This window comes from Lepidochelys kempii, chromosome 7 (assembly GCF_965140265.1).
Source record: "Lepidochelys kempii isolate rLepKem1 chromosome 7, rLepKem1.hap2, whole genome shotgun sequence".
In the NCBI taxonomy this organism is placed as follows: domain Eukaryota; kingdom Metazoa; phylum Chordata; order Testudines; family Cheloniidae; genus Lepidochelys; species Lepidochelys kempii.
In genome coordinates this window covers 37,511,314-37,523,908 of record NC_133262.1, presented here as the reverse complement: position 1 = coordinate 37,523,908, position 12,595 = coordinate 37,511,314, and the positions used below count along the sequence as shown (strand labels likewise).

The following is a 12,595-nucleotide window of genomic DNA, read 5'->3' as shown; positions in this document are numbered from 1 at the left end:
ACAGGTGGTGCCCCCAAAGTGGGGTGCTGGAGGAGACAGAGTCCTGTGCAGGGGAATCAGTGCAGGGAGAGATGGTGAGGCCGGGGGTGCAGAGGAACAGGGGTTCAGTGGAGAGACTTAGGGGTCAGGGGAAGGAGAGGCAGAAGGCTCTGTTTGGGAAAGTGCCCATTGAAGGAGAGGAGAATGTGGGGAGCAGAAGGGAACAGGGAGAGGTGCAGCAGAAGGAAAACATGAGGGGTAGGGGACTGTAAATGAGACAAACTGTGGGGCAAGGGGGGGAGCGGGGTCTCCAGGGGGCGGTGAGGGAAAAGGGAGGTAACGGGGGTCAGAAGTAGAATGGCAGCTCCCCGCAGCCCAGGGACGGGGTCCCTGCCGGCCACGGCCATGTGTTTCGGGTCGAATCGCGGCTACCGCACGTCTTGGGCAGGAAACAACCACCACAGGGGCCGCCAAGGGACTGGCTTTCCTCGCGCACCGTGCGAGCCTCAAGCCTCGTTCAGGATTTTGGCGGGAGGCGGGCGCTGACTCCCCTGTTCTGCCGCATCACCTCACAAGGGCGGGCGGGCGAGCGTTCCCTGCCTCCCCGCGTGACGCGAGAACAACACGGCCGGGCGGGGACCGAGCACTGCGTCTGGGCTGCCTCCGGGATGGGAGCCGCAACTTCCTAGCTTGTGAGTCACAATAGAGGAAGGGCAGGGCGGCGTTGCGGGAACCCAGGGGAACCTCCGCGCACTGCAGCACCCTCGGAGTCGCCAATCTCCCCGTGACCTTAGAGCGGCGGCGGCGGCGGCGGCATAGCCACCCCCAGCCAACCGCCCCTTCTCCTTCACAGCGCAGTAAGGCAAAAAAATAGTCGAGACTGGCCTGACCTGGTAGGCGGGCACCTCCCCCTTTTCGACGGCGCTGATTGGTCCTCCCATCCCCAGCGGTGATTGGCTGCACGGGGGCAGCGGCGGGTGCCCATTGGTTGTGCGAACGGGATAATGAGCCGTGCGCAGAGTGATAGGGAAGGGCGGGGTGAGAGTGAGTAAGCGCGTGTGTGGGGCCGTGTGCAAACCGCGTGTGGCGCAGGCAGCGGGGCTCTAGTATCAAGCGGGGGAGATCGAAAGAGAACCGGGCCCATCGTCGCCCGGACGTGCTACCTATCGCAGGAGGGTCGGGAGCCTGCAGGTAACCGTCAAGCCGGCTCGTGGAGCGAGCGGGGGGAGGCCTGGCCCCGGCCTGCGTGGGGGGTGGCGGTGGCGCACTCTGGCCTAGCGCGCGGGAAACCACCCGAGCCCTGGCCGCGCTTGCCTGCAGCCCTGGAGGGAGAGGTGGCTAGAAGCGGCGCGTGTGAGGGGTCCCTTCGGGTGGGCCGGGCGCGCTGGCCGGGCTGAGTCACCCTGTGGGCGGCGGTGAGAGGAAGCCATCGCTGGTCTGGAGCCCGACGGCGGAGCGGGTTGGGGACGGAGCGCCGCCCCCCCCCCCCCCCCGTTCGAGACCCGGGTGAACCGCCCTGCGGGGGGCTGCCTGGGGCACCTCATCCCGGTGCGTGGGGATGGAGGAGGCTGGTGGCTGGGCCGCAGCCTTTCCTGCGCGGCATGAACACACTTGTCCGGCTGGGCGTAGGGTCAGCCGGCTGCGTCGGGCCTATTGCTCCTGGGGGCAGTAGCGGGTCTGGGCTGTGTGATCCGGGTGGGAAGGGAGTTTGGGGCTGAACTCGTGCTCTGTGTTCAAGCTGCCGTCTGCTCTACCGCTCTTCTCTCATTTGTTGCGACCTAGCGCGAGTCGGGAAGGTGGTAATGGCCAGGAGGGCGGGCCGTGGCGTGATTGCACCATGTGCTCGGCTCAGGAGGGTTGGGGTGTTCCATCGATTTACATCTGACTGGAGATATAGGAGGTGTCCCACTCTGTCTGTGAGCCCTGCAACTTAATAGAGTAACTCCTGCGATAAAGGTTGCACTTCTGATTTACAATCACTTTATTTGAATGTCTTTTAAACTTAGGTTTTAAGTCATCCTAGTCTAGTCTCACTTACTCCAATATTGCTTATCTAGTATCTGGAAGTGAGAGGTGCAGAATAATGTCTTAAGGAGTTGTGGTTATTTAGGTACTTGGGTGGGTCCTATCACCTTAGAATTTGAGTGCCTCTAAAGCCAGGAAATATTATCCTTTTACAGATAAAGTGTAGAGATTAAGTGAGTGACTAAGGTCACAGAGGAAGTCTGGGAGCCAAAAACCGAACACATGGTTTTTAAAACCTTGAATTGGACTTGAACTACAAGACCATCCTTTCTTGGAAGAATTCCATCTTGGTTTAGGCAAGATGAAACCAGTAACTGTTAACTGTATACCCCTGAACATTTAGAATGTTACAATAAATTCATTTGGGGGTGTGGGCTTATATTCATGATGTAACATTACAATTAAGTTTCTATACCCGTATGAATATTTAGAGACCTAAGTGGTGGGGTCAGTTGGGTGGGAGAAGGTAAGAAAAGATACTTGAAATGGTAGTGATAGGCATAAGAGGTGTGGGAATATGTACTATGTGGAGTGGAGGCACAAGTAGAAATATCTTTGCTTGGGATTGTTCTAGTTAGTCTGTTCTATAACTTGAGCTAAAAAAAAATCTCAAATTATTTTTAGGGTGTATTAATGTAAGTAGTAACTCTTTCTGCGTAGACTCTTGAACTGGGGTTGTGTTTTGTGAGGAGGTGGGAGCTAGAGTGAAATTTACACCTTACTTACACTGGCAGTCTCAACTCCTGTTTCAGTTAGCTATAGATCCTCTTGGATTAGGAAGCCTAGGTTTCCCATGTGAATAAGGTTTCATCCAAGCAAGTGGCTTGCAGTCTCTTTCTGCAGCGTACCCTCTCATTGACTTTGCCTCAATCTTCTAGTTTCCCATTTTTTTTCAGTGCTCAAAATGTTTCATGTGTTGGGTTAACAGAAGGCCTTAGTAAATTCCTGGTGATCTGTGGACCGCAGTTTGAGAACCCCATTGTTAAGGCTATGCTTGCAATAGCCAATAACTCACTGGCTCCAATATTGTCTTCCAGTATCATACTTACAGGTCATGTGATATACAGATTAATTGGGGACCCATTAGGGTTACAGTGACAGTATGTCAGCCTGACTGGTATTAAAGAATTAATTCTTTTGGAGGAAGTAAATAGTTCTTTGTGGAAGGCACCTTTGCTCAAATACATGGTGTATAATAGGCCATACTCTAGAACAGGAGTAGACAAATTATTTTTGTCACGGTCTAGACTCCACAGAAAATAATAATAAAAAAAAAAAACCCCAATAATGATAGTAATAAGTACACAAAAAGATGTCAGGGTCTGTTTAAAAGCATCTGGTGGTCCAGATTTGGCCTGTGGTTTGTGTATTGACTACCCTATTAATGCTGACCTATTTTGCCAGGAATCATATTGTCCCTACCCTCCTTTCTGGAAGCTCATGGGAGGAAAAGTAACTGCAGAGTAGGTTGGCTGGTATCTGATCACCTTTGTCCCTTGATTGGGTTGTGGTGTATGGATCTAACAATATAATGTCAAGTATTGTTCCTGATTCTCAAGTTTGTCACTACTTTTGTTAGTGTGAACTTGTGTCTGGACCCTGCTTGCGTAGATTACTGTTTGGTGAGTCACTTCTGATACTGGTTTCAGAGAGGTAGCTGTGTTAGTCTGTATCAGCAAAAGCATCTGATGAAGTGGGTTTTAGCCCACAAAAGCTTATGCCCAAATAAATTTGTTAGTCTCTAAGATGCCACAAGGACTTCTGATACTGAAGATGGCTTTGGGAACGGTACTTTTGCCTGCTGGTTTGCCCTTGGAATTCCACAGCATTTTAAATCTCTACTGTGTGTACTGCTTTTGTTTGGGAATAATAGACTTGGACTTTGATCAGTATTTTGGTCTACATCTTTCATTGTACCTGGGTGTTGCTGTCTCCTGGCTGCTGCAGTGAGTGCCTGGTTAAAGCTTCAGCTTCTAGTATAAGATGCTGGTAATACTAATAAGTTGAGGGGAAATATTTAGTAAGTATGGTGAAGATAATTGGCCCCATTGTTGGCAAGAGGAGGGTTGTACTTGCCAACAGAGTTAACTGTGGGCACTTCTGGATTCCAAGGTAGTGCTAACATCTCTCTGTGGACCTCTCAACAGTTCTGTTAGGTGCCACCAGACTCATTGTTTTTGTTCATTCTGTACTATCTACGTAGTGTAAGTGAAGTTAGCTCCATGGGTCATTAAGGCTTGTATTGCAGTACACATAGGAGGGGGGGAAAGGGCAGGGCATTGTGTTGGCTCTTGCCCTTGGATTAAGGCTGATTGACGTTAGCTTTTTTGTGTGTGTGTGTAATCTAGGAAACTGTTTGGGTGCTTGCTAGAATAAAGCAAACTGGCAGGGATGAAAGCCCCTATGAGATGAAGCTGGGGGAAGCAGGACAGCATGGGGTAAAGTGTGGTGTTTTTTTTCCCTTCCCCCTGTGCATGGAGTCTGGATTTTTCCCTCCCCTGGACAGACCTGTGTCTTAACTCCTTGAAACTGCTGCTCTGCTCACAAGTAATTCAGCAAGGTGGCTTGTCTTCACTTACTTGCTCTTTGCTCTTGTTTGTTTGGGGTTTTTTTTGCCTTTATGCATTTGCTGTTGTAAATATCCAGTGAAGGCAATGGTGCAGGTCAAATTCCATAATCAAGGATTAGATTTATAACTCAGAATGAACTGAAAGTACTAAAACATTAGTTGCTTTTTCAGTTGTTCAAGAAAATACCTTCTAGCTCCATTTTACTCGGACATAAAAACTTAGAATGTATTTTTCAAGCTATTGTATCTACTCTTCCTCTTCTCCCCCAGTCCTTAAGCTTTCCATTATGAGCTATTTGCATTTCTTTTTTGGTCTAACTCTCTGCTTATGGCAGAAGCATTAGTTTATTTAAAAGGTGAGTGCAGGTGCAGTCGGTTTTATGACCAAAACAGTGGTTTAGGAAACTTGACTTCTAACAAACAATAGATATGCTGGACTAACGGTTTGTAAGGAAAAACAATGGAGTGTTATAGCTCTTCAGACCCATTAAATTACAACATTTTTTAGTCTCATTACTCTTGCTTGCTTTCCAGTGGGTTCTCAGTAGCTTCTTTCTGTAACTTAATTTGACTTCTGGGTATTCTAAAGGAAAAACTTTTTGGCCATAGTGCTACAAGGAAGACCACTTTAAAACTTTAGTTTGGAAAGTCTCTTTACAGAAGAGTGGAACTATGACAAACAGTAACACAACACTGAAAGTACTTGTTGCTAATCTCTGACTGCAACTTTTATATAATAAAAAAAAATCTAACCTTTGATATAAACAGAGTTCTAGAGTTTCTGATATACAAGATGCAAGGTACTGCAGTACTATATTGTGATATGAAAGCTTAAATATACCCACATTCAAAGATCTGGAAATGAAGGTTTTCAGCTCTTTACAGTTGATAAATCTAGTGTAAAAATCACACTGACACTTGGGCCTAGTCTACACTGGGGGGGAGGGGTCGATCTAAGATATGCAACTTCAGCTACGACAATAGCTTAGATCAACTTAGAATTACTTCGCACCCTTGCGGTGCAGGATCAACAGTTGCTGCTCCTCTGTTGACTCCGCTTCTGCCTCTCACCCTGGTGGAGTTCTGGAGTCAAAAGCAGAGTGATAGGGGATCTATTTATCGCGTCTAGTGTAGACGCGATAAATCAATCCCCATAGACGGATCACTACCCGTCCATCTGGCAGGTAGTATAGAGGTGGCCTTGGACATACAATGTATCAGAGTTAAGACTGTTTGTTTGTTTGTTTGTTTTTTTTTGTTGTTCTCTTTTTTGAAAGAGCTCTAGCATACTGCTTATGGAGTTCAAGTGTTCTGCAGGGTCCTTGCCTTCCTCCCGCTCTCCTGTGCTGCAGAAACTTAAATACTGTATACCCATATTTCCCTAGCTGACCTTGTCCTTAAAGCCTTTGAGTTAAATTGGGTATCTCTAGTTCATAATATCTTATTTGTGCTGTTTGAGCTTCCAAGGTTCTTCAAGTCCTTGGCTGTCCTGGCTTAATCTTCTCTCCTCCTCTCCCCCCCCCCTTACTCCCCAACACCGGTTGTACTTGTTCATGTACTCATGGGGTAAAAATCAAGCTCCTCTGAATAGGATATTAATAAAACTTGTTCATGTTTAAATCTTCCAAAATTTTAGTGCATCCTGAAAGGTTTTTTTAGTTGAGTATAATGAACATGAAAATAAGGTTTATAGTAAAGATGTGGCTGTAACCTTAAGGTGACTTGCAGAAGGCATTCCTGTGTGGATTTTTTTGTCAGCTGCACTGTGATGCATGAAGACCTAATGAAAAAATGAGAAGGTATTTATTTATTTTTTTTTTGTTCTTTGGCAAAGGGGCTTGTGTTGAGAAGGTCATGTCAAGTGTGCATAACAAACTGCCTTCTCTGAAGGAGAAAAGGATGTCTATTATATTTGAAACCTCTTAATGTCAGTTTTGTTGGGGTAAATGTCAAAGGTTTAAAGAGTAACTAAAAATCCTTTCTCCCCACTTCTTGCTTAGCTTGCAGTTGCTTGAAGTGCTGACTTCTGGTGTTTGAGTCCCTTAAGATTCAGGTCTTCCCTGGAATATTAAGGTTTATTATTATTAAACAATATTCAGGCCATGATGCATCATACAAAAAACCCCACACGGTTTTTCATTGCAGGTCATCTTTAACTGAGACTCTTGGGTGGCTCTAAATAAAAGTAATGCTAATGACTAACAGGAAAAATTGACCAATTTACATGATTCTGAAAGTCTGCCTCTTTACAAAGAACTGATTGCTATAGATGAACAAACACTCATGCTGTCCAACCTGCAAACAGCCATGAAGGAAAACCTGGCTATGTATTGTAATTTAAAATGAATAAAATCATTAACTCTGCAGCATTACATTTGTTCAGATATGGCGCATACTTTTTCAAGGGACAGCAATAAGCCATATTTGAACTACTGTCCCTAGATGGCTTGTTCGCATATATTTTTAGAACTCAGTCCTCTGTTTCTAGCAGTGTAGTTCTCTGAATTCTGAAGCAGTTTCTCCTAAAAGGTGGAAACATTCTTTTTATTATGTCTTATAATACACTTGTCATCTTCATCAAGTCTCTAGTTACAGGCTATAGATTGTTCTAAGTGTCAGCATCACAGTGGAGGCCCTGAAAGTGACCCAAACTTACATGTGGACATTAGAATTTTGGTGCAGAGAAATACAGTAGTTTAAAGTGACTGTCAAGGTAGGTTAACATAAGCTGTAGATGCTGCAATCAGAGGTACCTTTGAACATACAGAACAGCGTCTAAATCAGTGGTACTCAAACTTTTGCGTTTGCACCCCTCCCCCCTTACCAGAAAGATACAGGGGAAAAAATAGAGGTCCTCAAGACTATAGGAACAACTACACAGTATCTAAGTTTCAATCGCCTGCCACATAAAAGCAGGTGGAATAAAAAAAATTCATATCAAGTAGTTGATCAGTATTGATGCCATGCTAATACTTAACAAAAGTGGCCCATAAGGATTTTCTCAGCTTTCCTTTTTACTTGTCACAAAGTTGCAATACTGTAAGCAGAAGACCCTTATCAATCCTTTTCCCCTCCTTTTTCTGCTTTTTTATTGCACCAATTTTTGCATGTTAACTTTTGTTGTACTCCCCTTTTTTTAAATTCGAGACTTAATAATATGTCTGCATAGTGATTAAAATTGGGGCCTCTGGATGTTTCAGTACAGAATACTTCTGGTCAGCTGGTTGGGTGGTAGTTCTTAGTGTCTGTCTTGCATACACTACTGTACCAGTTTACATTAATCTTCCCATGCAGCATGATGCTGCTCAACAAAATGTCAAAGAAACCTAGGTAACAGTGTTAACAAGTGCACAAATCCAGCTGTTGTACTACTTAGCATGATTGTAGCAATCAGTGACTTTTGTTAACAGCAGAATTTCCTTTGTATCCATGTCTCTCTCCTTGGTCAGATCAGCAGTATAACTTTAGTTATGCAAAAACTAAGTTAATGCAAAGGTCAGCTAAATATAAGTAGAAATGGCAATTTCTAGTTTGAAATTTTCTAATCTCTATCTAGTTCTACAGCAAGTTTAATCTTCATAACAAAGTTTAAATTTTCAGTTTTTGTACTTTATTTCCTGTTAAGCGCAGTCTTACATTATGGTTGAGTATTTGAAGAATTTAATACCTGAATAGTCTAATGATGAGTCTTCAGAAATAAACAGTACATAATTTAGAAGTTAAACATTTGAAACTGCATAGCTAATGTTGGCCATTACATGCAAGCCTATTTTATAACAAACAGGTGGATAGCAACTGAGCTTTTCTGTTGAGTTTCTGTTATACTAATCAAGCAGACTTCATAAAAGCTGGAGTGACTTATGCTGTGTGTATTTAGTTGATCATTGTTTGAGCCTTTGTGTGTGTGACTTTGTGTTGAATTGTCTGTAGTTCAGGTGCTACTAAAGATGTAACTTTCAGTGACTGAGGGAAATTTTCCCAGTATAAAACTTCAACATAGCTGAAAATATGCTGTTTTACTGCGAAAGTTATTCATGTGTAAGCAAAGTTATTCTACATAGCTTATCAGCCCTAGATATTAATGTGCCACAGTTAAAGGACACTCAAACAGGGTTCAAAATTTACTTTTGGCCTAAGCAAGCTTCTACAAATTTCAGACTAAGTGTTTCCAGGAATTTTTAAATTCTGAGGAGTTACTTAAAATTCCCCAACCGTGTTTGCAATCACATCATGCAGCACTGTAGTGCATGAGATGTGAAAGTGAAACTGTTTTATTTACTAAACTAAAAAATGCCAAAAAACCTTTACAAAATCTTAAGATCTAAATTTGTCAAAACTTAATTGATGGTGTCCTTAAACACCTATTGTGTTCTGGAAGATTCTCAAATAGCTACTTAAACGTGGGTGGGTTGGTTTTAATTGGTTCACTTTTCTACAAGGTTGATTTCTCGTTCTTTGGTAGCTATTAAAACATTGATTTGAAACTAAATATTACCTATAGCAAACAAGCCTCCTATTTAGTGTAATGAGGATACATTATACCTATACACACTTCAGATTCTGTTTTCAATCTCTTACAGTGATTGATAGAAAATGGCAAAGAATGCATTTTTTTTAGTTGTGTCACGCTCTGTTTGGATGGAAACTTAATTAAATGCACAAGAAGCATTTTAATTTTTTTAAGTCCTGATACAATCTTGTCATCAAATCATGCTTTGGAATTAAAATAGATTTTAGAACTAGTAGATCTCATCCTCACACCTAGTCTTGATATATAATCGCAGGAAGAAAATGAGCATTCCTGCTCATACAGCTCCCAGTTGGCTTAACTTTGAGTGAACTAAATAAACTGAAACAAAGAAAATATTCTTTCTGCAATTGCAGAAGAGGTTTCTGCAGTGTCAAACTGATTAAACACCTCCACAAACTGGTGCCCAGTGCTTAGCCACTGACTTTAAAATAAGAGTCAAATCACTGACCTAGTTGAAAAGTCAAGTTTTTTTGTATGTACAAAATATTTGTTAAGTTTAGACATTCACTGAAGCTGTCAACTTCAAATTTAATTTTCAATAGGCTCACTTTTAAAAAAACCCATAAATATCTGCTGTAAATTTAAAATGTTTTTATGTGTAGGAAATCAAACCGCAGTGATGAGCAGCAACGAGTGCTTCAAGTGTGGACGTACTGGTCATTGGGCTCGGGAATGCCCTACTGGAATTGGCCGTGGCCGTGGGATGCGGAGCCGTGGCAGAGGTGGATTTACCTCCGCAAGAGGTTTCTAATTTACACGTATCTGAACAAACAGTAAAATCTCACTAATTGCAAATGTGATACTAATGACATCTTTGCAAGTATTGCTTTAGTGACTGAGCAAACACAGATCAAGCATAGTACACTAAATCTATTTTGGTAACCTTATTTTGTCAAGTGTAGTTCCAATTTTAATTTGGTAATCTTTCGTACTTACAGTACACCAAAGTATATTTGCTAAGTCTTAATGAGGACTTACTGCAACCCTCTGCTACTAAATCTTTAAGAATAGTGAAGTTGCTGTGGGAAGGATTGTAAACTGCAAATTGTCACTTTGCTAATGTCCTAACCCTTATGTTTACACTGTCAAGTTGTTTGATGTATATTTTGATCCCTAAATAAAAATGCTTTTCATGTTCCCTATCTAAAATAGGCTTCCAGTTCATGTCTTCATCTCTCCCAGACATCTGTTACCGCTGTGGTGAGTCTGGCCATCTTGCCAAGGACTGTGATCTTCAGGAGGATGGTAAATATTACTAAATTTTTCTATATTTTATTTACTCAATGTTGTAGAAGGGGGGGGGGGGACACGTTTGTCAGTTCATTTAAAAATAAACTGATCGTTTATTTCTGTTAAATGCATGTTGTGTTGTAACTTTATCAAGGTTTTATAGTCTTGTTTGGCTTGTTTTCTTATTGTGGAAGCCTGCTATAACTGCGGCAGAGGTGGCCATATTGCTAAGGACTGCAAGGAGCCAAAGAGAGAGCGAGAGCAGTGCTGCTACAACTGTGGCAAACCTGGCCATCTGGCTCGTGACTGTGACCATGCAGATGAGCAGAAATGCTATTCTTGTGGGGAATTTGGACACATTCAAAAAGACTGCACCAAAGTTAAGTGCTATAGGTAAGCACTTAAAAGTTTTTTTTATAGCACTAAAGCTATAAAAGTATACCTTAAATAGCTGTAAGATATCTTACCCTTAATCTAATTTGAAGTTTATACAAGCTAACTTTGTATATCCGTTTTGGGTATATGCCTATTTTCTTGTGATCTTTCTAAAGAAACCAACTTTGACTCACCACCTGTAATGTTTAGACTAATGTCTGATACAACTTGTTGCTTTTGACTTAAACAGGATTCAGCATGTATAGCAGTGCAACACATTCAGTGAGGTCAGTCAGGATATTAGAAATGGCACACATTTCTCTGGCATAGAATTGAGCTTGCCTAATATCGAAGGGTGTAGTTCCAACTGATTAGAACAGTTATACAGCAGAAGCCTCAAATGCAGAGTTCATTAGTGGTACATCAGGTTGTACTGTTGACGGCAGTGTTGAAGTAGTTCCTGTTCTGGCTTTTGAGGAGGCTAACAAATCCACTTTTAGTTGATCAATAACCTATTAATATTTCTCTCCTTCAGGTGTGGTGAAACTGGGCATGTAGCCATCAACTGCAGCAAGACAAGCGAAGTCAACTGTTATCGCTGTGGCGAGTCAGGGCACCTTGCACGGGAATGCACAATTGAAGCTACAGCTTAATTATTTCCTTTATCGCCCCTCCTTTTTCTGATTGATGGTTGTATTATTTTTCTCTGAATCCTCTTCACTGGCCAAAGGTTGGCAGATAGAGGCTACTCCCAGGCCAGTGAGCTTTACTTGCCGTGTAAAAGGAGGAAAGGGGTGGAAAAATCAACTTTCTGCATTTAACTACAAAAATGTTTATGTTTAGTTTGGTAGAGGTGTTATGTATAATGCTTTGTTAAAGAACCCCCTTTCCATGCCACTGGTGAATAGGGATTGAGTGGGAAGAGTTGAGTCAGACCAGCAAACGCTCTCCATGTTCCATGAGAGTGATCCTTTGCAGGAGGAAGAATAAATCCTGGAAGTGTCTGAACTTCCACAAGTAACTAACTTTAATTTTATTACAATGATGGCCTTGGATTGTCTGACCTCAGTAGCTGTTAATAACATCAAGTCATGTCTTTATCAGGCCCTACCTAGAGCATATAGCTGAGTGGGAGTAAACAAAACAAACAGATGCACGTGCCTGTTAGTGGCCGAGAGAGAGAGAGAGGGAAATCAGGAATAATTAAACAAAGTAACAATAATTCAGTCAATGAATGTTAATGTTAGCAATACAGAAGGTAATGGGAAGCTTTTGAGTAAGTATTTCAAACTAAATCTAAAACCCAGAACATCAGTTACAACATACACAATTTGGAGCTATTCAGGAGTTGCAAAGAAATGCATTTTCACAGAAATCAAGATGTTATTTTTGTATACTATATCACTTAAACCAACTGAGTTTCATTTGCTTGTAATCAGTTTTTAAAGTAAAATGGTAAAAGCAATTGAAGTCCTAGAACACAGAAATGTAATTTTAAACTATCAATAAAGCTGGAGGAGGAAGGGGAGTTTGGCTAAAGTTCCTTTTTGTTTAGCTTTTGTTCATGTACATAGTGCAAAACACCATATTAAAGAGGGGAATGTGGAGGTGTTGAAAAGCTTACAGTTTGGACTTTTCTTTTGTATGAAATTTATCTGGTATAAAGTTGAGTCCCATAACATAAAATAACAAAATACAGCACTATTTACAGGCCTGAATTTCTTTGCATACAGTGACACTTGCAAACCATTGGTTCCTACTTACACTATGCTCTGCAACCTTTGCACTGGCTACCCATTAAACCATCAGTTCATATGTGTCTTTTACAATCCTAATGACTGGGCAGAATAAACTGGCAGTGAAGAGACCAGCTTTATGTATCATGC

General features: G+C 42.3%; 1 protein-coding gene across 4 annotated transcripts; it reads left to right on the top strand.

Annotated features, from left to right (window-relative positions):
• Positions 1-995: 995 nt before the first annotated feature.
• CNBP (CCHC-type zinc finger nucleic acid binding protein) lies at positions 996-12,332 on the top strand. 4 transcript variants are annotated; one of them, XM_073352265.1, is made up of 5 exons: positions 996-1,170; positions 9,707-9,847; positions 10,257-10,349; positions 10,529-10,727; positions 11,245-12,332. In XM_073352265.1, exons 2-5 carry the CDS (start codon positions 9,724-9,726, stop codon positions 11,360-11,362), a joined length of 534 nt encoding a protein of 177 aa, XP_073208366.1. In that variant the 5' UTR covers positions 996-1,170; positions 9,707-9,723; the 3' UTR covers positions 11,363-12,332. The 4 variants fall into 4 exon arrangements, with proteins under 4 accessions (XP_073208366.1, XP_073208364.1, XP_073208368.1 ...); XM_073352263.1 differs by having other exon boundaries at positions 997-1,170; positions 10,526-10,727; XM_073352267.1 differs by having other exon boundaries at positions 998-1,170; positions 9,707-9,826.
• Positions 12,333-12,595: the final 263 nt, after the last annotated feature.

What these genes read in the sequence shown, in the direction of transcription:
- CNBP (XM_073352263.1), top strand. Translation starts at nt 9,724, where the DNA reads ATGAGCAGCAACGAGTGCTTCAAGTGTGGACGTACTGGTCATTGGGCT. An exon ending in TGGATTTACCTCCGCAAGAG is followed by an intron (nt 9,848 to 10,256) that starts GTTTCTAATTTA and finishes TATCTAAAATAG; the next exon opens with GCTTCCAGTTCATGTCTTCA. An exon ending in ACCAAAGTTAAGTGCTATAG is followed by an intron (nt 10,728 to 11,244) that starts GTAAGCACTTAA and finishes TCTCTCCTTCAG; the next exon opens with GTGTGGTGAAACTGGGCATG.